Raw genomic sequence first — 20,683 nt, 5'->3', positions numbered from 1 at the left:
ACATGACCAAGCTTAAAAAGGTTAAACGGACATACTCCCTGCCTTTAAGAAATTTATGTTCTAGTAGAGAAAAAGAAATGGATATAGGTACATGACAACAGAGCAGAATATATTCTATAATGGAAGTAGGAACACAAAAGTCCAGAGTTGAAATGGGGTACACAAGATGCCTTAGATTAGAACACCTAACGCAACATATAACAGGTAAATGAAACACTGAGCTTTAACCTTCTCCAAAAACAAGACAAAGAGAAAAAAGGATAAAAGTCCTGGACCAGAGATGGCTTCACAGGTGAATTTTACCAAACATTCAAAGAAGAATTAACACCTATCTTTCTCAAGCTATTACAAAAAATTCAAAAGGAGGGAAGCTCATTTTATGAGGCCATCATTACCCTGATTCCAAAACCAGACAAAGGCATTACAAAAAAAGAAAATTATAGAACAATATCTCTGATGAACACAGATGCAAAAATTCTCAACAAAATATTAGCAAACCAAATTCACCAATACATCACGATCAAGTGGGATTTATTCCTGGTATGTAAGATTGCTTCAATATCTGCAAATCAATTAACATGATATACCACGTAAACAAAACGAAAAATAAAAATCATATGGTTATATCAATAGATGCAGAAAAACATTTGACAAAATCCAGTATCCATTTATGATAAAAACTCTCAGCAGAATGGATATAGAGGGAACATATGTCTAAATAATAAAGTCCATACACGACAATCACACAGCTAGTATCATACTCAATGGGGAAAAGCAAAGAGCATTCTCCTTAAGATCAGGAATAAGGCAAGGATACCCAATATCACCACTCTTATTCAATATATTATTGGAAGTCCAAGCCACAGCAATCAGAAACGAAAAAGAAATAAAAGGCATCCAAGTTGGAAAGGAAGAAGTAAAACCGTCTTTATTTGCAGATGACATGATACTGTAGATAGAGAACCCTAAAGATGCCATCAAACGATGAGAACTGATATACGAATTCAGTAAAGTAGCAGGATACAAAATTAATATCCAGAAATTGGTTGCATTTTTATACACCAATAATGAACTGTCAGAAAGAAATTAAGAAAACAATCCCATTTATGATTGCATCAAAAAAATAAAATATCTAGAAATAAATTTAACTAAGGAGGTGAAAGACCCATACTCAGAAAACTGTAAGACACTGAAGAAAGAAACAGAAGAAGATACAAATAAATGGAAGAATATACTGTGCTCATGGATAGGGAGACTTAACATCATTACAATGTCCATTCTACGCAAAGCCATCTACAGATTCAACGCAATCCCTATCAAAATATCAATGGTATTTTTCACAGAAGTAGAACAAATCATTCTAAAATGTGTATGGTTCCAAAAAATGACCCTGAAGAGGCACAGCAATCCTGAGAAAGAAGAATGAAGTTGGAAGTATAATGCCACCTGATATCAAAGTATATTACAAAGCTATAGTAATCAAAACAGCATAGTACTGGCGTAAAAACACACACATAGATCAATGGAACAGAAATGAGAGCCCAGAAACAAACCCAGGGCCTATGTGGTCAATTAATCTATGACAAAGGAGGCAAGAATACACAGTGAGAAAAAGGCAGTCTCTTCAATAAATGGTGATAAGAAAACTGGACAGATACGTGCAAAGAAAAATGAAACTGGACCACCTTCTTACACCATGTACAAGAATAAACTCAAAATGGATTAAAGACTTAAATATAAGAAATGAAACCATAAAACTCCTAGAAGAAGACATAGACAAAAAACTCTTTGACATTGTTCTTAGTAATTTTTTTTTCTGATGCATCTTCTCGGGCAAGGAAAATGAGAAAAGAAAAATAAACAAATGGGACTACATCAAACTAAAAGTTTTGCACAGCAAAGGAAACCATCAACAAAACGAAGACAACCTACCAAATGGGAGAAGATATTCACCAATGATACATCTGATAAGAGGTTAATACCAAAATTTATAAAGAACTCATACAATACCAAAGAACAAACAATTCGATTAAAAAACGAGCAGAAGAGCTGAATAAACATTTCTCCAAAGAGGACATACAGATGGCCAACAGACATATATGAAAGATGCTCAATATAACTAATCATCAGAGAAATGCAAATAAAAACCACAATGAGATATCACCTTATACCTTCAGAATGTCTATGATCAATAAGTTAACAAACAAGTGTTGGCGAGGATGAGGAGAAAAGGGAAATCTAGTGCACTGCTGGTGGGCCTGCAAATTGGTGGAGCCACTATGTAAAACAGTATGCAGCTTCCTCAAAAAACTAAAAATAGAACTGCCGTATAATCTAGCAATTCCACTTCTGAGTATTTATCCAAAGAAATCCAAAACACTAATTCAAAAAGATATATGCATCCCTATATCCATTGCAGCATTACTTACAATAGCCAAGATATGAAAACAACCTAAATGTCCATCGATGGACAACTGAATAAAGAATAGTGGTACATATATACAATGGAATATTACTCAGCCATAAAAAAGAATAAAATTTTACCATCTGTGACAACATGGATGGACCTAGAGGGTACTATGCTAAGTGAAATATATCAGACAGAGAAAGACAAACACCATATGCTTTCACTGAAAAACAAAATAAATTAACAAAACAGAAACAAATATAGATACAGAGAACAAACTGATGGTTGTCAGAAGGGAGGAAGGCGGGTTGGGGAGCTGGGTGAGAAAGGTGAAGGGATTAGGAAGTACAAATTGGTAGTCACAAAACAGTCACAGAATATAAGCACAGCAGAGGGAATACAGTCAATATGGTACAGCAGAGGGGTTACAGTTAATACAGTAATAACTATGTGTGGTGCCAGGTGGGTACTAGACTTATGGGGAGGATCAGTTTGTAAGTTATATAAATGTGTAACCACTATGCTGTACACCTGGAAATTAGTATAATATTGAATGTCAACTGTAATTGGCAAAAATTAAAGTTAAAAAAGAAAACAAATGAAGGGCTACCTATACAATTCTTACTGAGTGTTAAAAAATAATTTTACTAAGAGTGATACCTTTTCCTAAGCTGTGTGATCAATTTATCTTTTAAATCCTTACATCAAATACCTGAATAATATAATAATGTGCAAGTAGACATTTTACCACATCTGAAGCAGTGTGTGTTATACTAACCCGCGATTAAGAGCAGAAAATATGAAACCAGCATGACGTGCGAGAACCTCCACTACAAGCCTCTGTATTATCACGTCTGATCACCTCTCCCATCACTTCCCATTCTTACAAGTGAACTGCGTGTATTTTCCTGCACACGCCATGCTGTTCCTCAACACCCAAAGTTTTCCTCTGCCTACAAGGTTCTCTTACCAAGGCATCAGATGCTCCCAGCTGAACCATATGCATTTACCAAGACGGAGCTCAGAGGCAGGGCCTCTAAGTCTTCCCGAAATCTTCAAGCCAAACTAAGTGCCTTTCAGTCGGTTCACATAATATACCTTGTTCATATCTTACTACTGCATTTATTACATTTTACTAAAATTATCTACTTATGGGTCTTTTTTTTTCCAACTAGTCTATATAAACTCTTCGAAGACAAAAGCCAAGTCTTATTTATTTTTTCTTCCATAGCACCTGGTAGAGTAGTGGGTGTCCGCTAAAAGTTTACTAAACTTTTACAAGTTTGATAAAAACCTACTGAATAACTAACTTGAGTAACAGATGGCTTTCTAATGATCTGAGCTGATCCAGGAACCACACTTGGAAAACACAGAAGAATAAATCATTAACGTTTTCTTTAGAGGGGACATCCTGCGTATCAATTGTCTACATTTTTCACAGTCTGAAGTATAGACTCTTCAAAACTGAGATCATTAGCAAGTACCAAATGTACCTGTGGTCTGCACTGTGAACGAGAGAAGCTCCATTTGCTCTGCCACTTGTTAAGGGAATGGGTGGCAAAATGAAATTGCATTTCCGAAGTCAAAGAGCCTTCCATACATTCACAGGTGGACTGAGGGCCACTGATTCTCAGCATAAGGGATCCTCTGTACTCAATGGTTCTAAATTCTTTCTCCCTCTATATCACTCACATATGCAGCCCGTTCTCATGAATATTTTTCAGCGCACACCGTGAACTATCAACCAAGGACACACCCCAAAGTAACAACACACTCCCACATATTAAAAATGCCTTCTACTTATATTATTTCAATTAGAAAAGATCACATAATCTGATATGCTCATCTTTTTAATGAGTATATTTACAACATAATACATTTTTTCCTTTAAAAAACACATGTGATAAAGGCCAACATAAAATGTTGACGTATGAGAAGGTCAGACATTAAATACAAACCACACAACCCATACTTCTGCTCCTTTGCCTTAAAGCCTGGCTGCTGGTCACAGCAAACAGAATGGGAATCTATTGCATCATTCTACAATTCAAGTGTATAATTCTACTTACATAAAGTATCATCCTCTTTTCAAGAAAAGTAGTGAGAAAAGAACTCAAGTTTTCTTAGACAGTTTTAATGCCTTCCCAGAATAACATGACCATTATAAATGTTCGACAGAAATCTTTGGGAATAATCATAGGTGCATAGCCTTCAAGAGGATTCCAAATTCTAACCGTTGGAATTCAACTTGTCTTTCTCTGAGTGTCTGTACCTCTACTATCTTGAATTTATTTTATGCATGTCTTTTTCCATCTCAGACCGTAAGCTTCTTAAAGACTGGAACTTTAAGCATTTAATATAGTTCTTAAGCATTTAATATAGTGCCTTGCATACAGCAGGCACTGAATCTAATTAAATGTAGGAAGGATGGAAGAAAGGAATCTGGAAGGGAACAGTAAGTGAACCAAGTAAGAGAAAACTAGCAGCAGGGAGTCATAAAGGTTATGGGACAATTACAAAGATTATTAAACAGGTTATGGTTAGGCCATTCTGAAGAGACATGGAAAATCTCGTACCATATTTCTCTGATATAAAATTTGTGGGTTTTGTACAAAAGACAAATTAAAGCTTTAATTATCTAAAGCCAAACTTCTGTTTTGTTTTTTAAATACCACTCAAAAAACTTTAATGTGCTCAAATATACCACTTAGAAATGTGATTGGATAATTTGCCCATCTCTATTTACAGTATAATGCAAACACTAACAGTCTCTATCGTGTAGCCCTCTGCTGACAGACATTTTACAAATATTTACTCCAGCCCAACATTAAAGCCAGTGGGATATTCTTAGCACTCAGCTTTCAGAAAGCTCAGCTTTCTTCCTGTAGTTATAAGAGATCTGAGTCACTCACCTCCAATGCCATATTCAGATCATTAGAACACCACATCCCCCTGAAGTGACAAGAGCCATAATTTCTCCAACTGAAAAGTTAAGCTCTTTCCTTCTACTGCTAACTACTGCTAAACAGAATGGCATAGAAATTACTTACAACATCATTCTGCAAACAGTAAGCTTTCGGTCTTGCTTCAGGTAAAGGGGTTAATTGTATACAGAATGCAATTCAAAAGTAATCAGGAGCTGAGACTCTGCTCCTGACATTCTCACTTAATCTCAGGGTCTGTTTCCAGAGCTATAGAGGAGATAGTTCACTGAAATAAAATTCAAGTAAAATTTATTGAGTACATTGCGTGTGCAAATACATAAGATGTTGCCACACTCCAAAATGTAAATATTTTAATGATTCGAGAATAGCACAATTTTCCTGATTGTAGTAGATTCTATAACGAGAACCCGACAAGAGCATCCTCAGACACTCACCTCCCTAAGCCCCGCCCATCCACACACCTGGGAGTCTCAGGTGCTAGCATGAATTTCTGACTTCAGCCCAGTTCCCAGCATGAGGCTGATGAACAATGGGAGTCAGCCCATTGAAATGCAGGTCCGGGCCTGAGGAGGAGGAGAGAGATTCAAGCAAGGTCTTAACCAGAAAACAAAGAAAAGGTTTAGAGAAAGAAAAGAAAAAAAAACATTCATGTGTGACCTTGGGAAAGCTGCTTTATCTCTCTAAGCTTCAATTCTTCTGTACAAAAAGAAATTGGACAAAATACCAGCTCACAGGGCTGGTGTGAGAATTAAATGGATACTTCACAGTTTTCCACACATATTTTCCATTATTATTAATGACGAGAAAGTGGAACTGGCTGCCTTGTGAATCAGTAACTCAATCTGTTTCCACAGAGACCTGTCTACCTGCCAGGTACTGAGGGAATTCTACATCAGGAGAAGGTAAACAATAGAAAATGCTCTAAGATCTCTTCTAATGTAAAGATTCACTGGAAATATGCGGCTGTATCACCACTATCGCCACCAGGGTGTGTGAATGACAACGCCCAGGTGGTTCCCACCATCTTTCAGTCTGAATCCTAATCACTAAGTGGCAGCAGAAGTGAGGAAGGTGACCACACAAGTGCTCCCGGCCACAAGGGCTCCGCTGTGGCCTTACATCATGGCAGACCATCTACCACCACTTACAAGAACAAAGTCCAGAAGCCAGAGGGGGCTCACTTCACATTATGGAGAACAGCTGTAATATGCTGAGTCCCAGGCACGCGTAAATGTTCAATAAAAGTTAACTCCTATTATTGCTATTATCACATCACAGGACCAGTTTCCAGGGACGATCACAAAAATAAGTTTCAAGGACAAAAAGCTTTTAGGCACGCGATGTACCTAATGCTACCGACAAACTGTAGGGTCTCCAGATGTTACTGGAGGTCATTCTCCAGAACATTTAAATTTCTTCAGCCAGTTGAAGCATGATTAAGATGTCTTAATCTAACGCAAATGCATTTTCGTTTGATTTATGATGACCACACCACGTAAAGCAGGTGCTGGTCAAGGCCAGTCGGCCTCAGGGCACAGAGTGCTGACAGACATCTGGGAGGGAAGGAGAGTCCTAGGGGAAGGTAAAATCCCTCCCCTCAAACAGGCTGTGTTATATCGAGGTGTCCTAGTCATTTTCATCAGTATATGCATGGCATACTGGGATCCCAAAACGATATACACCCCGGAAGAGATAAAAATCCCCAAGTTGTGGGTGTGAGTGGAGGAATGGTTTCTCATGACTCCTCCCCGAAACTACTGCAAAAGTAATGCCCACTGTCTTTCTGATTTCCCTTTAGACTAATATGCAGGCAGACACACAAACCAAACGAGATTTCTAGAATTTGACCGCAAGTATTGTGAAATATTAAATCTCTGACAGGAAGAGTAGTGTATATGAGGTTTAACAGTCCATGCAGGCACTTACAAAATTAAAATGTTATTACCCTAGAAAACATAAAATATGTTCAACTTCAGCTGTAATCAGGGAAATGTAAATAAAATGAGACGCTATTCAGCACCAATCAGAGTGATCAATATTTAAAAGCCTGATAAAGCCTACTACTATTGGGGAAGGTATGAGGGAAGGGTACTCAGATACACTATTGGAATGGGCGCAAATTTGCACTCTTTCGGAGAGCAGCTTAGTAGTACCTACTGAAAACCAGACTGTGCACACCACAGCAGTTTGATTTCTATAAATGTTTGTGTGCTCCACAGTATATGTACAAGGAAGAGTATTCTTTACAATATTTGTAACAGCAAAAAAAGAAAAATGGACATTGCTCTTAGCACCTTCAAAAGAAATATGGAAAAGGAAATTATGCTATATCCATGCCATAGTGTGCTATATCCATAGAACACTATGCCATTAAAGAGAATGAGAAATAGTTTAATGTAGTGTTTGTAACGGATAAATTATAAAAGGAAGTTGGCAAACAGGATATACTCAATGTTCCTTTTTGGAAGGGATACATATTTCTGCTGAGAATTATTATAGAATTTGTGGGCAGGGGGGTGGAGGGTCCCTTTTATATTTATTTAAAATTTTTAAACAACAATAAGAGAAAAAAAACACGTATTTCCATGTGTTTGTTTTCTAAGTAATACAAAGCTGATTATCTTCCCAAATCATAAATCTGTAACTGGCTTTTTACATCAACAATTTTTCAGTAGTTCTATTAACTTATTTAAATATCTTAAAGACTTAATTAAGTAAGTGATTTTCAAAGTCAAAAACCATTTTAGTTGATTCATATACTTGGAAAAAATTGAAATGACAAACATATCAATATTTGCTAGGGAAAAAACAGAACATGCTATTACCATAAGTTTATCTCAGAGAAAATCCACTTGGGGTTTTTCTATCACACTTAGTTTATCATTTGTCAACAACAATAATTATTTTAAGAACTCCAGCCTGTTTCCAATCGATCTCCTCTCTTTATTAGGCTACCATTTAAAATGCTATTGATATATTATTGTGAATAAAAATTCTTATCTTCTTAGCATGCTGAATCTAGACAACCTTTTTCAAACACAATGCTTTATTGAACCACTTAGGAAAATATAATTACACATAAAAATCTTAATAAACAGATAAATAAAATCCAGTCAAATTTTTACAAAAGCTGTGTGGCATTTAGCCAGTTGGATTGCCCTTCAAGTAAAAAGGTTACTTATCCATCGTTTAAAGGTCAGTCCTACTAACAAAAACATGTATAGAATTAAATTAAGTCTTCCAATCTTCAAAAAAAGTGTATAACTTTATTTACAATAAGATTGTTTTACATGTAAATATGTACTTTATTTACAATAAGATTGTTTTACATGTAAATATGTAAGATTTCTGTAGAGTTAAAACATGATTTCAATAAAATAAAAAACTGAAAATCCTCAGGTCATGAGAATATTATTTTCCTTAAAAAATAAATGACAAGAATGAATTTTGTATTAACTTAAAACTTTAGATATCAAAGATTCTTCCCCAATTCCCAATTATTCTATGAATTAAATTAAGTAGAAGAAAGGGGTTTTAATGAAAAGGGAGGAAATCCCATTTCAGTTAAATTTCAAGGATTTCAAATAAAAAATCTTGGTATGTAATGTAAACTCTGAATAATACCGGTAAGAAACATGAGTGCTCAAGTTTTCATCCGAACTTGACCTTGATATAGCACTAGCCTTGGTGCTAATCCAACAGTTTGCATAACCAAATTTGATTGAATTCAACCTCCCTCTTGCCTTGTAATCTTCTTTCCTACCCAATCTTCTTCCTAACCTCTATTTTCAGAGTGTTGACAGGGAAATTATAAAGGCAGCATTGTGACAATGTCTCCAGAATAGATTAGAAATTAATTTTAATTTCCATCTTTCAAGAAGTTTGAGACATGAAGCCAGGCAAAGAAGCATCACATTAACTGGCATTTGGGAGAGTTTGCGGGGCTGGGAAATGTGACGCATTTATGACACTGCAGTTAGAAAAATTATGAAGGACAGCTGCAGCATGCATATTAGAATGACATGAAAATTGCACTAATACGAAAGACGTGGGACGACTTTCGATGGGGGTACTGGTTAATTCAAAATTAATTTTATAACTTCTAAAATGAATAGTTTTAACAAATTAAAAAGAAATATATAAAGGGAAACATGATCACTTAATTCTTAATAGTGTATATTTATATTAATAATGTTTCAGATAATGTAAATAGTATACCTACAAAGTACTAAATGAACTAAATTTGACACCAGCATGAAAACAAAAACATCAAAAAAAAAAAAAAAAAAAAAAAAAACAGGAAAAAACCAAATCTATAAAAGCTTAATAACCAAATTGGAGCATTTAGAAACCAACACTTATTTAACTCCTTTCTAAATGCATACAATATAAAATTCATGACTCATGTTTACTGCATTCACAATCTTATACTTACCATAAAGTTAAAACTTAAACTTCGTGCAATATATTTATATTTTTAAAACTTTTAAAACTATCTTCAAGACTGATTGTATTACCAAAGATTCTGCATCATATTAACACTGAAAATAAATCCTCCCTCAAAGAGGTTATATAAGTAACAATACAAAAAATATTTTTATGATCTTAAGATGTACTTTTTCTATTAAATTATTCATTTATGGTAGCTTGAATTAAGTATACATTTGGGACTAGCCGAAACAACCAACAGTACAGTTGTAACCTGAATTATTACCAAATTGTTCAGACATATTTAAATACCAAATGAGAAAGAAGGGTGCCTGCCCCCACACCTATATGAAGAAACACAAATTCTAGCATGCTTTTCTTTTTTCTTGCTACTCCTCATATTTCCTTTCAATTAATTTTCTATTAAGAACAAAGTCAATTCATAAAATTTGAGTTGAAACTACTTAAGGTCCTTTCAAAATGCAAATATATATATATATACATATATATATATATATGTATATATATATATATTTAGATTACTTCCTATTAGAAATACAGTAAAATTTTACTTTAAGACACTCTTCACAGTAAAAGGTTTTATAAGAACAATTTATTTTGGAGCATTCATAGAATGGGCACTTACTATGTAACCAAAAATAACATCAACTGTAAAGTGGCCCCATTTTATGCTCACAAAAGAAAGTAAAGTAATAACAGTACACTCCATAGAGTTTCAGGAATTCATAAAACATACTTGAAGCTATTCACAAATATGCTGTGACTAGCACGGTTGGCAACTTTTCTGTAAAGAGCCAAATAGTCAATATTTTTGGCTCTATCATATGTTCTCTTTCTTCTTTCTTTACATTTTTCTTGGGGTGGGGAGTACTGTTATCACAACCCTTTAAAAACATAAAAACCACTCTTAGCTTAAAAGTCAGACAAAACACAGGTTGTGGGCCTGATTTGGCCAGTAGGCCATTGTTTGGCAACCCGGGACCATATCTCAGTGCAACAATTCTTTTTTTTTTATTACTATTTGCTTCAAAATATTAAAGATGAAAGAATTTTTTTAAATGCCCAATACTACATTTTCCAAAACAACAACTAATGTAATTAAAAATGAGGGTATACTTATAGTAAATATTAAAGACTAGACTATTTACTTTACCACTTAAATATAAATCATTCCCATACACAATAAACATGATAGAATCAGATCTCATCTGCCAAATTCAAGAATCTTATCACTTAAAAAATATAAGACACTAGATTCCAGTGAATTTTCCACCAGCAGAAGGTAGGATAATAAACTTCCCAAGCACAAAAATATTGGTGTAGGAAATGATTAAAATATATTCTTTGTCAAGCTAAAAGGTCAATTATTCTTTAAAACTGTATGAGGATTTCTTTTTTTTTCTTTTTTTTTTTCTTTTTTTTTTGGTAAAAGACATGCAACCTAGAAACATGAGAATGTAGTTTACTTTCTTTTGAATGCTATGGATTTTCATTCTTTAGATGTGTTGTATTTTTAAGATATAAAGATACTATATTATTAAGGTAGAATAACATTAGGCCTTAACAGATTGTACTCATGAATTAAACACCACAATTTTGTACTTTAAATTTTTAAATGAAATACAAATCACAAGGGAAGGAATTCATATTAAATGCTTGAGTTCAGTTGACACAAGACCCCATCATACTCAAACACGCAATGGTTAGAGCTCATGTGGTTTTTGAAACACCACTGGTTTTCTGTAGAGGAATAGGTCACAAGCCCAAAGGGCATTCTAAATTAATCCCACAGCACTTAGGATCTAAGCACACATTTGGCACTTAATTATATTGGGCCGAATGCAATACACACTGTGATGTTTCAGAGTATTATTCATATAATTTCTGCAATGATTCAAAATGTTTATTCCCACCTGAAATGTAAAGAACCTTAAAAGAACTTTTGTCACTCTCAGAACCAAGCATAGTGCTAAAAATATAGTAGGTACACAATATTTCTTAAATGAATGAAAATAATTAATGTACAAATATGCTCTCTTTCAGGGAGAGCTAACCCAGCACTGAGTCTTTGAATATGGCAATTAAAGACTGGTATGCCTCACTCACCTTTTCATGTTAATTATTTCCCTAAAATTGGTCATTTCTCTATTTCAAGAACCAGCACCCTTATTCAGGCCTAATCTCCTCAAATTAGACTTACATGTCCCAGATTCTTCATTGTTCTTAACTGCATTTTACATATCTTACTGCCAGCTTAATCTTCATAATTTACATCTTTGCTCAGGCCATGCCCTAGACCAAAATCCTTCGATGACTCTTCATTGCTTTACAAACTTAAAGTCTACCCTGATAAGTTTCTAGTGGGTTCTCCAAGGTCTGCTCTCAAGCTGCCTCTCCAAACTTACATTCACTATCTCATAGGCATAGCTCAGATTCTGCTTGCATCTATACTTGTTTCACAAATGTCAAAATGCTACGTTTCCTACTTTCTACTCTTCGAAATCCCAGTAACTCTTTCTCACTTTCCCTGACTTGGTGACTTGAAAGTAAATTAAAACTAGCTATAACTGGTGAACCAAAGGATGAATTAAGGATCAGTGTTTCTCAGAAGGAATTTTCAGTCAAGCAAGGAAGAGAAGATACATGTAAGTATGATTTAGCAAGGAATATCATAAGTGCCATTAAGCAAAATTATAGTGGAATTCTATATTTGGAGAAAAGAGATCACCTCTGACGGGGTAAGTAGAGGTAGCATGAGGAAAATGTCATTTACATCAATAGCTGAACCCTGGCTTCAATAGGCAAAGACGGTGAGGGCTTCACAATTAAAGGAAATCACTTGAGAAAAGACACTAGAAACCTATAGCAATCAACTCGCTTATCATTCATTTGGCAATTCATCATGTACTGTTTTGAAGAGTTGCTTAGATCGTTTTTTGTTTAGCTAATACTGTGTATATTTACATCCTTGATAAGGCCTAACCCAGTAGGAGAAATGAGACAGATACACACTTATAAAATAAGGGAGTAATAGTACTTATCTTGCATAGTTATGGTGACAATTAAGTGAGGTAACATGTATGATGTTAGTGTATAATCCTTACCCTGGAGTATGGGTGGGACACATGAAAATGATGGATGTCATGGCTGTGACTAGGTTGTGTTAAATGGCAAAGGTGAAGAGATTCCACAGACCAAAGGTCCCTAACCAGTCTGACTTTGAGTTACTCAAAAGGAGACTATCCCAGTGGGTCTGCCTTAATTAGGTAAAGCCTTAAAAAAAAAAAACGGCTTGGGCCTTCCTGTAAGAGTAGAGTCTCCTGCTGGTCCTGAAGAAGGAAGCGCCCAGGGGTTCTACAGAGGAAAGGAAATAAATTTGGGTAACAATCACATGAGCTTTGAAGAGAACCCCAAGGCTCAGATGAGACCAATGCCCGACTGAAACTTTAACTGCAGCCTCATGAGACTCCAAACAGTGGACCTAACCTAAGCCACCCCCAGACATTGATCCATGCAAAATGTGAGACAATAAACGCTTGTTTTAAGATGCTAAATTTTTGGTAGCTTGTTATGGAGCAATAGAAAACTAGTATACTCTCTCCTTCCAGTTTCTGTCAAATACCTTCCCTTATCAAATATATTTTTAATCATTTTAATTTGTTGAAAAAGATAATATAAAAATGCAAGAATACAATAACAATATTATAAAATCCTTTCCTCCCTATCTTTCTTTCTCACATATCCACACACATTTTATAAATATAGAAAGTGTCTGATTGGTAAAGAAACAGTACCTAGCATGCCAAGATTGTTTTTTGGAACATATTTTCTCATCTGTAAAATGAATACAATAGCATCATCCTTATAGGGTTGATATGCGGATTAAATAAATAAATACAAGTAGGTACTTTAAATCTTTGCTACTCAAAGTATGGTGTAACCAATAGCAGTGCCATCTGGTAGGATACTTGTTTAGAAATGCAAATTAGTCCCTATCCTAGACATAAAAAACAACTTCATTTTAACAAGATCTTCAGGTAACACATGTGTACCTTTAAAGTATGAGAAGCTCTTCATTAACCAGAGCTTGCTCCATGTAAGTGCTATATGATCATTATACTTTCTTTAAAAACTCATTTCTTTTATATATCCTTTACTTTCTTTTCATTTGTGTATAAAGAATTTTCATTTGCAAACTGGTTTCTATAGTAAAAGCTGTTTGTGATTTTTTCCCCTCTAATCAGACTATGAATTAAGAAAATGAAAGAAAATAAAAAGTTCTACTTAAGTTTGAGACTATTTTGCTCTCTCGCTATAATGAGTGAGAAATAGTATTACTCAGCTAACAGTCACTTAAATCAAGGAGAAAATATTCTTTAGATAGCATTTTAACCAATCCAAATACAAAAACAAAAAAATGCAGATTATACTGAACATAAAAGGTATAACGAAGAATAAAACTTACCTAATATTACTGTGACCTGGTCTTTTACAATGACTTGGGCATGTGTCCTAAAGGAAATCATACTGTACTTGCCATCTGGTGCTTCCTGTAACTTACTATCCATGCTACAAGGAACTAAATAACTAAACACAGCTGGTCCTCCAATAACGTGGTCTCGTTCAACATGGTTTTGTTATAACCTTGAAGAGATGCCACAGGAACTTAACTCTTGTTTATATCAATTAGCCTGTGGTATTATAAAACTGGTTTTGTTATACGTCGTTTCGCTTGAAGTCACAGAACCTGTCGACGACATTAAGTGAGGGCTTACTGCACAAGTGTGAGATCAACAAACAGAAACCCAGTCTGAAATTCAGATGAAGCAGTATCAAGTGAACCTCGAGTTTCAAAAGCAGGAGCAATTCAGAACATGTAGGAGTATATAACGCTGACAAGGTAATTTAAAAATAATCCCTATAATGCTGCATTGATGAACTTAACTTTCTGCTAAGAGTCCTTGCATTCAAATTAATACCCTTTAACATATTTCATTTTTTGAGCAGCATTTGAAAAAATATGCAGATACCTTAATTCATTTTACTTTAGATCTTTCCCCCAAAATTAAGAGTAATTTTAGGCCTTTTAAATCTGTATCTCTTTTTAGTTAAATTACAGGCTAAGGGTAAGACAATTTAGAGTGACTTGAACTTCCACTTTTGCTTTGACAGGCAAATTACTGAAAATAATTAAATAAAAGAATACCCCAATCTCCCTGCCCCACCCCTGCCAAGGAAAACATTTCTATGCCACCTACAGCTCTAACTTGATGCTTGCGTTGACAGAAATGTCAATTACAGAACTAATAATAAAGTGTATTGAAAATGTATGAAATATCTGATCTATAAAAGAAAAGAAACCATTACTTCCTACTCTGTGATTTTGTAGCTTTTTTAACATAGGTGATGGCCAATATATTTTCGAAAGACATGGTGACATCTCAAATAGTGAAAAACTGTTAAGAACAGAAGTGAAAAAAGGAAAATCTGTTCTTATTCAGACTGTATATAAGAATAAGAAACTAAAATTTTTATGTATGTTTTTCATATTTTCAAGTTCCATTCCAAAAATGTTTTTTCTGTTTTTCTAGTCTTTCTCAGCATGGAATTATTTTGATGCATTAAACTATTAATTCATCATTAAATATTTATTATAATAGATATAATATTATTTTCATGTATTATTTGTTTATTCATTATTATTGTTCCACTATTTACTGAGCAGGCACGATCTCCTTGAGAAGGTGACATCTGAGGAAAGGTTAGAAAGGGGGAGACAGAACGTGTGGCAATCTAGGAAAAACAAGGACTTCCAGCCTGAGGGAACAGCAAGTGCGACAGCGCAGAGGCAAGAGCACACCTGGCTCGTTTGCAGAATGACAAAAGGACAAGTATGGGATTTGTGAGGCAGAAAGTGATAGGCAATGAGGTCAGAACGGTAAAAATCAGCAAGATCAATTGCATACGCCTCGTAAACCATGGTAAGAGAACTTTGGCTGAGTAAACAAGAAGCCAACAGAGGGTTTTAAGAAGAGGAGTCATGTGATCTGACAAATTTCAAAAGGATGACTACAGCTGGTGTGTGGAACACAGACTACAGGGATGGGGACCATGGGGACAGGCAGGAGATCAGTTAGGGGGCACTACAATAACCCAGTACAAGAAATGACAAGGCCAGAGGGTGGCCGGATTCTAGACTACGAGATTCTGGCTGACAAGGGAAGACTGAAGGCTTAGTTGTGGGAGAATCAAACTTCAGCCATTTACTCCACCAGGAACACAGGTTCTCTCCATAGAATGTAAAAGAGGCAAAACCACTTAGAAAACAGGATTCTGGAAACACATCTCCATCATACACACGCAAGTCCTCATGTCCCGCATGGAGGTGGCCCTCGCTGGTCTCTCCTGCCTGTGTGCACAGCCTTCCGGACCATCAGCGGGATGTAGGATCTTCCGAAGGCCCACTCACTCCTGATGTCTGCCGAAAATCTCAGCCAGTCTGTGGCTTTCCCCAACCAGAATTACAGCTGCATGCTGCTGGCTACATATTGGCCTTCCCATTCTTTTACCACAAAAATCGCTACTGTTTCCAACATCGTTCCAGACATATGGGGTTTTTCTATGTTTGCTTCAAATCAAGGGAGCCCCTTCCAGCAGCAAAAGTGAAGCTACCAGACTTCACCACTTGCCCCACCAGGAAAACCACCAGACAAGTCAGTGGTGGGAATTCGCAGACTTGGAGCAGCCTCCGGGGCTAAAACACCAGGCTGCTCTTACAGGTTCAGTACTTCTTCCTGAATAAATGCCTCTCCATTATTTTTTTTATAGTTTTAGTCAGTTTCTCAAGTCCTAAACTGGCTGTTTTTTGACAATTTTATCCATTTTATCATTGATTTTTGCTAAGTGGATTTGCCAGGCTCCTTTCCCAGCCATTCTGCATTAATACATTTTAAACGTAATTTGCCTGAGCAACCTACTAAAAATGTCATGGACAATATTTTGAAACATTTCTAAGTATAGAAACGGCCCTCTGCTAAAATTACTATTTTCTTTCGACTGTTAACATGCCTTTGTAGAAGATCTTCCTCAAGTGGACTTCAGTGGGGAAGCGTGTAAGGAGAGTAAACACATTTGCAAAGACACAGAAGCATGTCAGGGAACTGACTGTACGGTTAGGTGCTGGGTACGCAACTGCTCCCTATTTTCAGCTCTCCCTTTCCAACTACACATAAGCTCTTATGTCCTAAACATGCTCTTTCTTGGCCAGATACAACCCAGTCGTTTCTGTCTAAGCTCTTTCCGCTTCTTCTCATCAACTTTCTAAAAGACTAAAACTCTGTTCTCCCTTCCTCACCTCCTCACCTCTAGTCAATCCTTTCTCAACATCATTAAATCGCCCTCATAGGGGTTCAGGGGCCTCTCAAGTTTACCAAATCCAAGTAACAATCTGGGTCCCTATGTTGAACTTCCATGTTCCACGTGACAGGACGGCCTATCGCTCCCTCCTTGCCACTCTCCAGCCCTACACTCTCTTAGTTCTCCTCCTAGTATGCCATCGTTTTCCTGCACATCCTCGAGCGGGGCCTTCTCTTCCTGCATCTACCCCTAAAATGGTAGTGAGCTCCTAAACTTTCCTTTTAACCCACATCTCCCACATTTTCCCCCAGGGACATGTCAGCCATTCTCATTGCTTCATGCTGATTCTCTCAAACCTTTATCTCCAGCTACAAAACTTCCCTCACAGGTTATGACTATATCTAATAACTGAAAAATGGTCCCACTTTAATGTTTCCTAGTGAAACATTATGAAAACATGTACAACATCATTAGTTATGAGGGAAATGCAAATTAATACCACAAGATACCACTAGACACCCACCAGAACAGCTAAAATTTTTTAAACTGACAATGTCAAATGTTGATAAAGATATGGAAGAAGTGACTAATACATTGTCAATATGGATAGAAAATTGTATAGCTACTTTGAAAAACAGTTTAGTGGTTTCTTATAAAGTTAAACATCCACTTACCATAAGACCCAGCCAGTCTACTCCTAGGTATTTACCCAAGAGAAAGGAAAGCATATATTCACCAAAGACTTGTATTTAAATACATATTCGTAGTAGCTTTATTATTAATAGCTAGGAACAACCTAAAGGTCTGTTAACTGGTGACGAGACAGATAAAGCATGGTATATCTTTGCAGTAGATGGCTACTCAGCAACAAAAGGAACCAACTACTGACACAGCAAAAGTATCATGCTTTGTGAAGGATGCCATATACAAAAGACTATGATTCCTTTTATGTGAAATTGTAGAAAAGGAAAAACATGGTGACAGAAAACAGATCAGTGGTTTCCAGACACCACATATGAGGAGAAAGAATGGACTGTAAAGGATAGAGGGAAGTTTTTTGATGTAATGGAAATTTTTATATCATGCTTCTATTGGTGATTATACAGCATTTGTCAAAATTCAATAAAGTGTACACTTAAAACAGGCACCTTCCATCGTATATAAATTATACCTTCAGAAAGTTTTTTAATGAAACACTTAGAATGTCTAGCATATAATAAGCACTCAATAAATATTAGCAAAAAATTACCAAGATTTTTATGGCCATCCAAGAAAAGAATGGTTTCATAGAGAGAAAGACTGAGAATTTTAAGATGCTTTTTTCAGATGATGTAAATCCAGAAATTTACTTTTAATAAACCTTACCCTATGAACAGATAATATAAGGGCTTCAAGTAACGACCTGTCACTTGACTCTATAAAAAGTACTCGATAAAAAGAGTACCGAGCACAGAGCCAAATGAAGTGTGAGTCTCGGGAGGCTGGAGAGCATCTCTCAGCAGCACCCATGCAGTTAACAGAGCAGAGATCACGCTACTCCAAAAAGTGAGTGGTGACAAGGCAACAACAAAAAAGTCAGAAGTAAATAATGTCAAATGAGAAGTAGGACGTAACATATCCCTGAAATTCTAATAACACTTGAGAGAATTGGAAACTTCTCATTAAACACTTCAAAAATACTTCAAATAAAATAGGAAGCAAACCGGCAAAGCGAGGCTGTCAAATTTAAATAGTTGCATAAGTGGCACTGAGGACTAGGCAACCAAGAAACCAAATGAACCAAATTCTCTTCTGCATCTAGCAGAAGCCAGCCATAGAGTGGCAGAGACTAGGAATAATCGCCACTCCTCCTGCCACCCGTTGCACACACATGGGGGTGCACACACGCGCAGGCACACACACACACATGCACACACACACTTTGAGACCTGTAAATAAAGCAACTGCATAAAGAGAGGGAACTAAATACATGCCACTTCTTACCTTCTTCTGCTTCATCGTCCTGGGGTGACAGTGGACCCCCTCCACTAGTGGGAGTGACTGGTTCCTCCTTCTCAGACTCTCGATGTAGACTCACCACCTCATATATCGCATCTCCAGCACTGGTATGGCCTTTTCCCTCCGACTGAGAAAGATATAAACATGTGTTTCAATACTATAAATCTGAAGGAAACACTAAAAGGTAGGTAGTACTTCAGCGGTTCATTACAAAGAGCTGAAATGAAGAGCAGCCTGTGTCATGTCTGATCAACAGCATGTCTGAAATTGAGAACATTTTTGAAGTGCATTGTTCTCGACATGATATTCTAAACATGTGGTTCTTCTAGTATTATTTTAAACAATACAATGTTAGTAACCTAATACTAACAATTCGGGGAGAACTCAGTCCTTTTTAAAATCAGAAAAACCTGAGACATCACAGATTCTAGGGCAGGCAGATAAGCAAGCGATGCTAGATTCTTAGGACTGACTACCTCGCACTGAAATAAAGAGGTAGCTGCTACATCCGTCAAGTAATTCATGGAAGTAGATAGTTTTTACTTAAAAATGGCTCACATTCTAAATTGACTAAAGGAGGACAAATTAAGGCAACTTCCAATTAATGAACTGAGCCTGGCCTGCAGTGTCCTAGATAAACTGCCTCCAGTCTCATCTTCTCACACCCAACGTGTGTTACTACACTCCAGCCACTCTGGCCTTGTTTCAGCTCCGGGAACCTTTAACCTTCTTCCCAGCTCAAGGTCTTGGGCCATCCTTTTCTCTCTGCCAACACAGCTCTTCCTCCTACTCTTTGCTAAACCCCATCAATCTTGGATCCTTACTGCTCATGTCACTTCTACAAAGAATCTAAGTTCCCACGTTTCTGATTCTATCATGCCCTGTCTTTACCTTCACTGCACTTACCATAGTGTAGTTACACATTTATTATCATATTTATTTGTTTAATGGTTGTCTCGGCCACAAAACGGTAAGCACCATAAGGTCAGAGACTACACTGATTTTCAATCAGAAATAATACAGGAGCTCACATATAGTCGGTACTCAACAAATACCAGTGGGATGAATGACTGGTAATGGTTAACTTTTTCCTTCACTACTAAACAAAAATTATATACATTACCTACAAACACTGCCTAATTTAGGGATGTCATAGAAATCCTAATTTTGTTCATTTTATATTAAAATAATTTTGTAACCTTATTGATAAGTCAAATAATAGATTTATATAGTATTATAGATAAAAGTAACTATGACAATTAGCTATGACTTGAAAGTTTTTTCATTATAACTTTATAAAGGTATGATATTTCTGTGCCCTGTCTTTTAGGTTTTAAATTATTGTATAAAAAGGGGAGGGGGAAACTTGATTTAGATATAGAATCAATATTTCTATTAAGTATGTTGATACTTTACAGGTACGCATTACAGGTTGTTAGGGGGAAAAATACGTAATTATCACAACAGCTGGGTTTTTGCTTTTTTTAACTTACATGACCTAGATGTGGAATTTTTAAATACTGTTGAC

The 20,683-nt window shown here is 36.1% G+C and overlaps 1 protein-coding gene across 2 annotated transcripts in view; it reads right to left on the bottom strand.

Annotated features, from left to right (window-relative positions):
- The window catches only part of RABGAP1L (RAB GTPase activating protein 1 like), a 434,187-nt gene that overhangs the window by 333,701 nt on the left and 79,803 nt on the right, over positions 1-20,683 (bottom strand). For both annotated transcript variants that reach the window (XM_033093083.1, XM_033093084.1), the window contains exon 11: positions 19,141-19,282. In XM_033093083.1, coding sequence (XP_032948974.1) covers positions 19,141-19,282 — 142 coding nt within the window. The remainder of the gene's footprint in view (positions 1-19,140; positions 19,283-20,683) is intronic.

The sequence above is a fragment of the Rhinolophus ferrumequinum genome, chromosome 22, assembly GCF_004115265.2.
Source record: "Rhinolophus ferrumequinum isolate MPI-CBG mRhiFer1 chromosome 22, mRhiFer1_v1.p, whole genome shotgun sequence".
NCBI lineage: Eukaryota > Metazoa > Chordata > Mammalia > Chiroptera > Rhinolophidae > Rhinolophus > Rhinolophus ferrumequinum.
The sequence above is the reverse complement of the archived record's forward strand: the minus strand, read 5'-3'. Positions and strand labels throughout refer to the sequence as shown.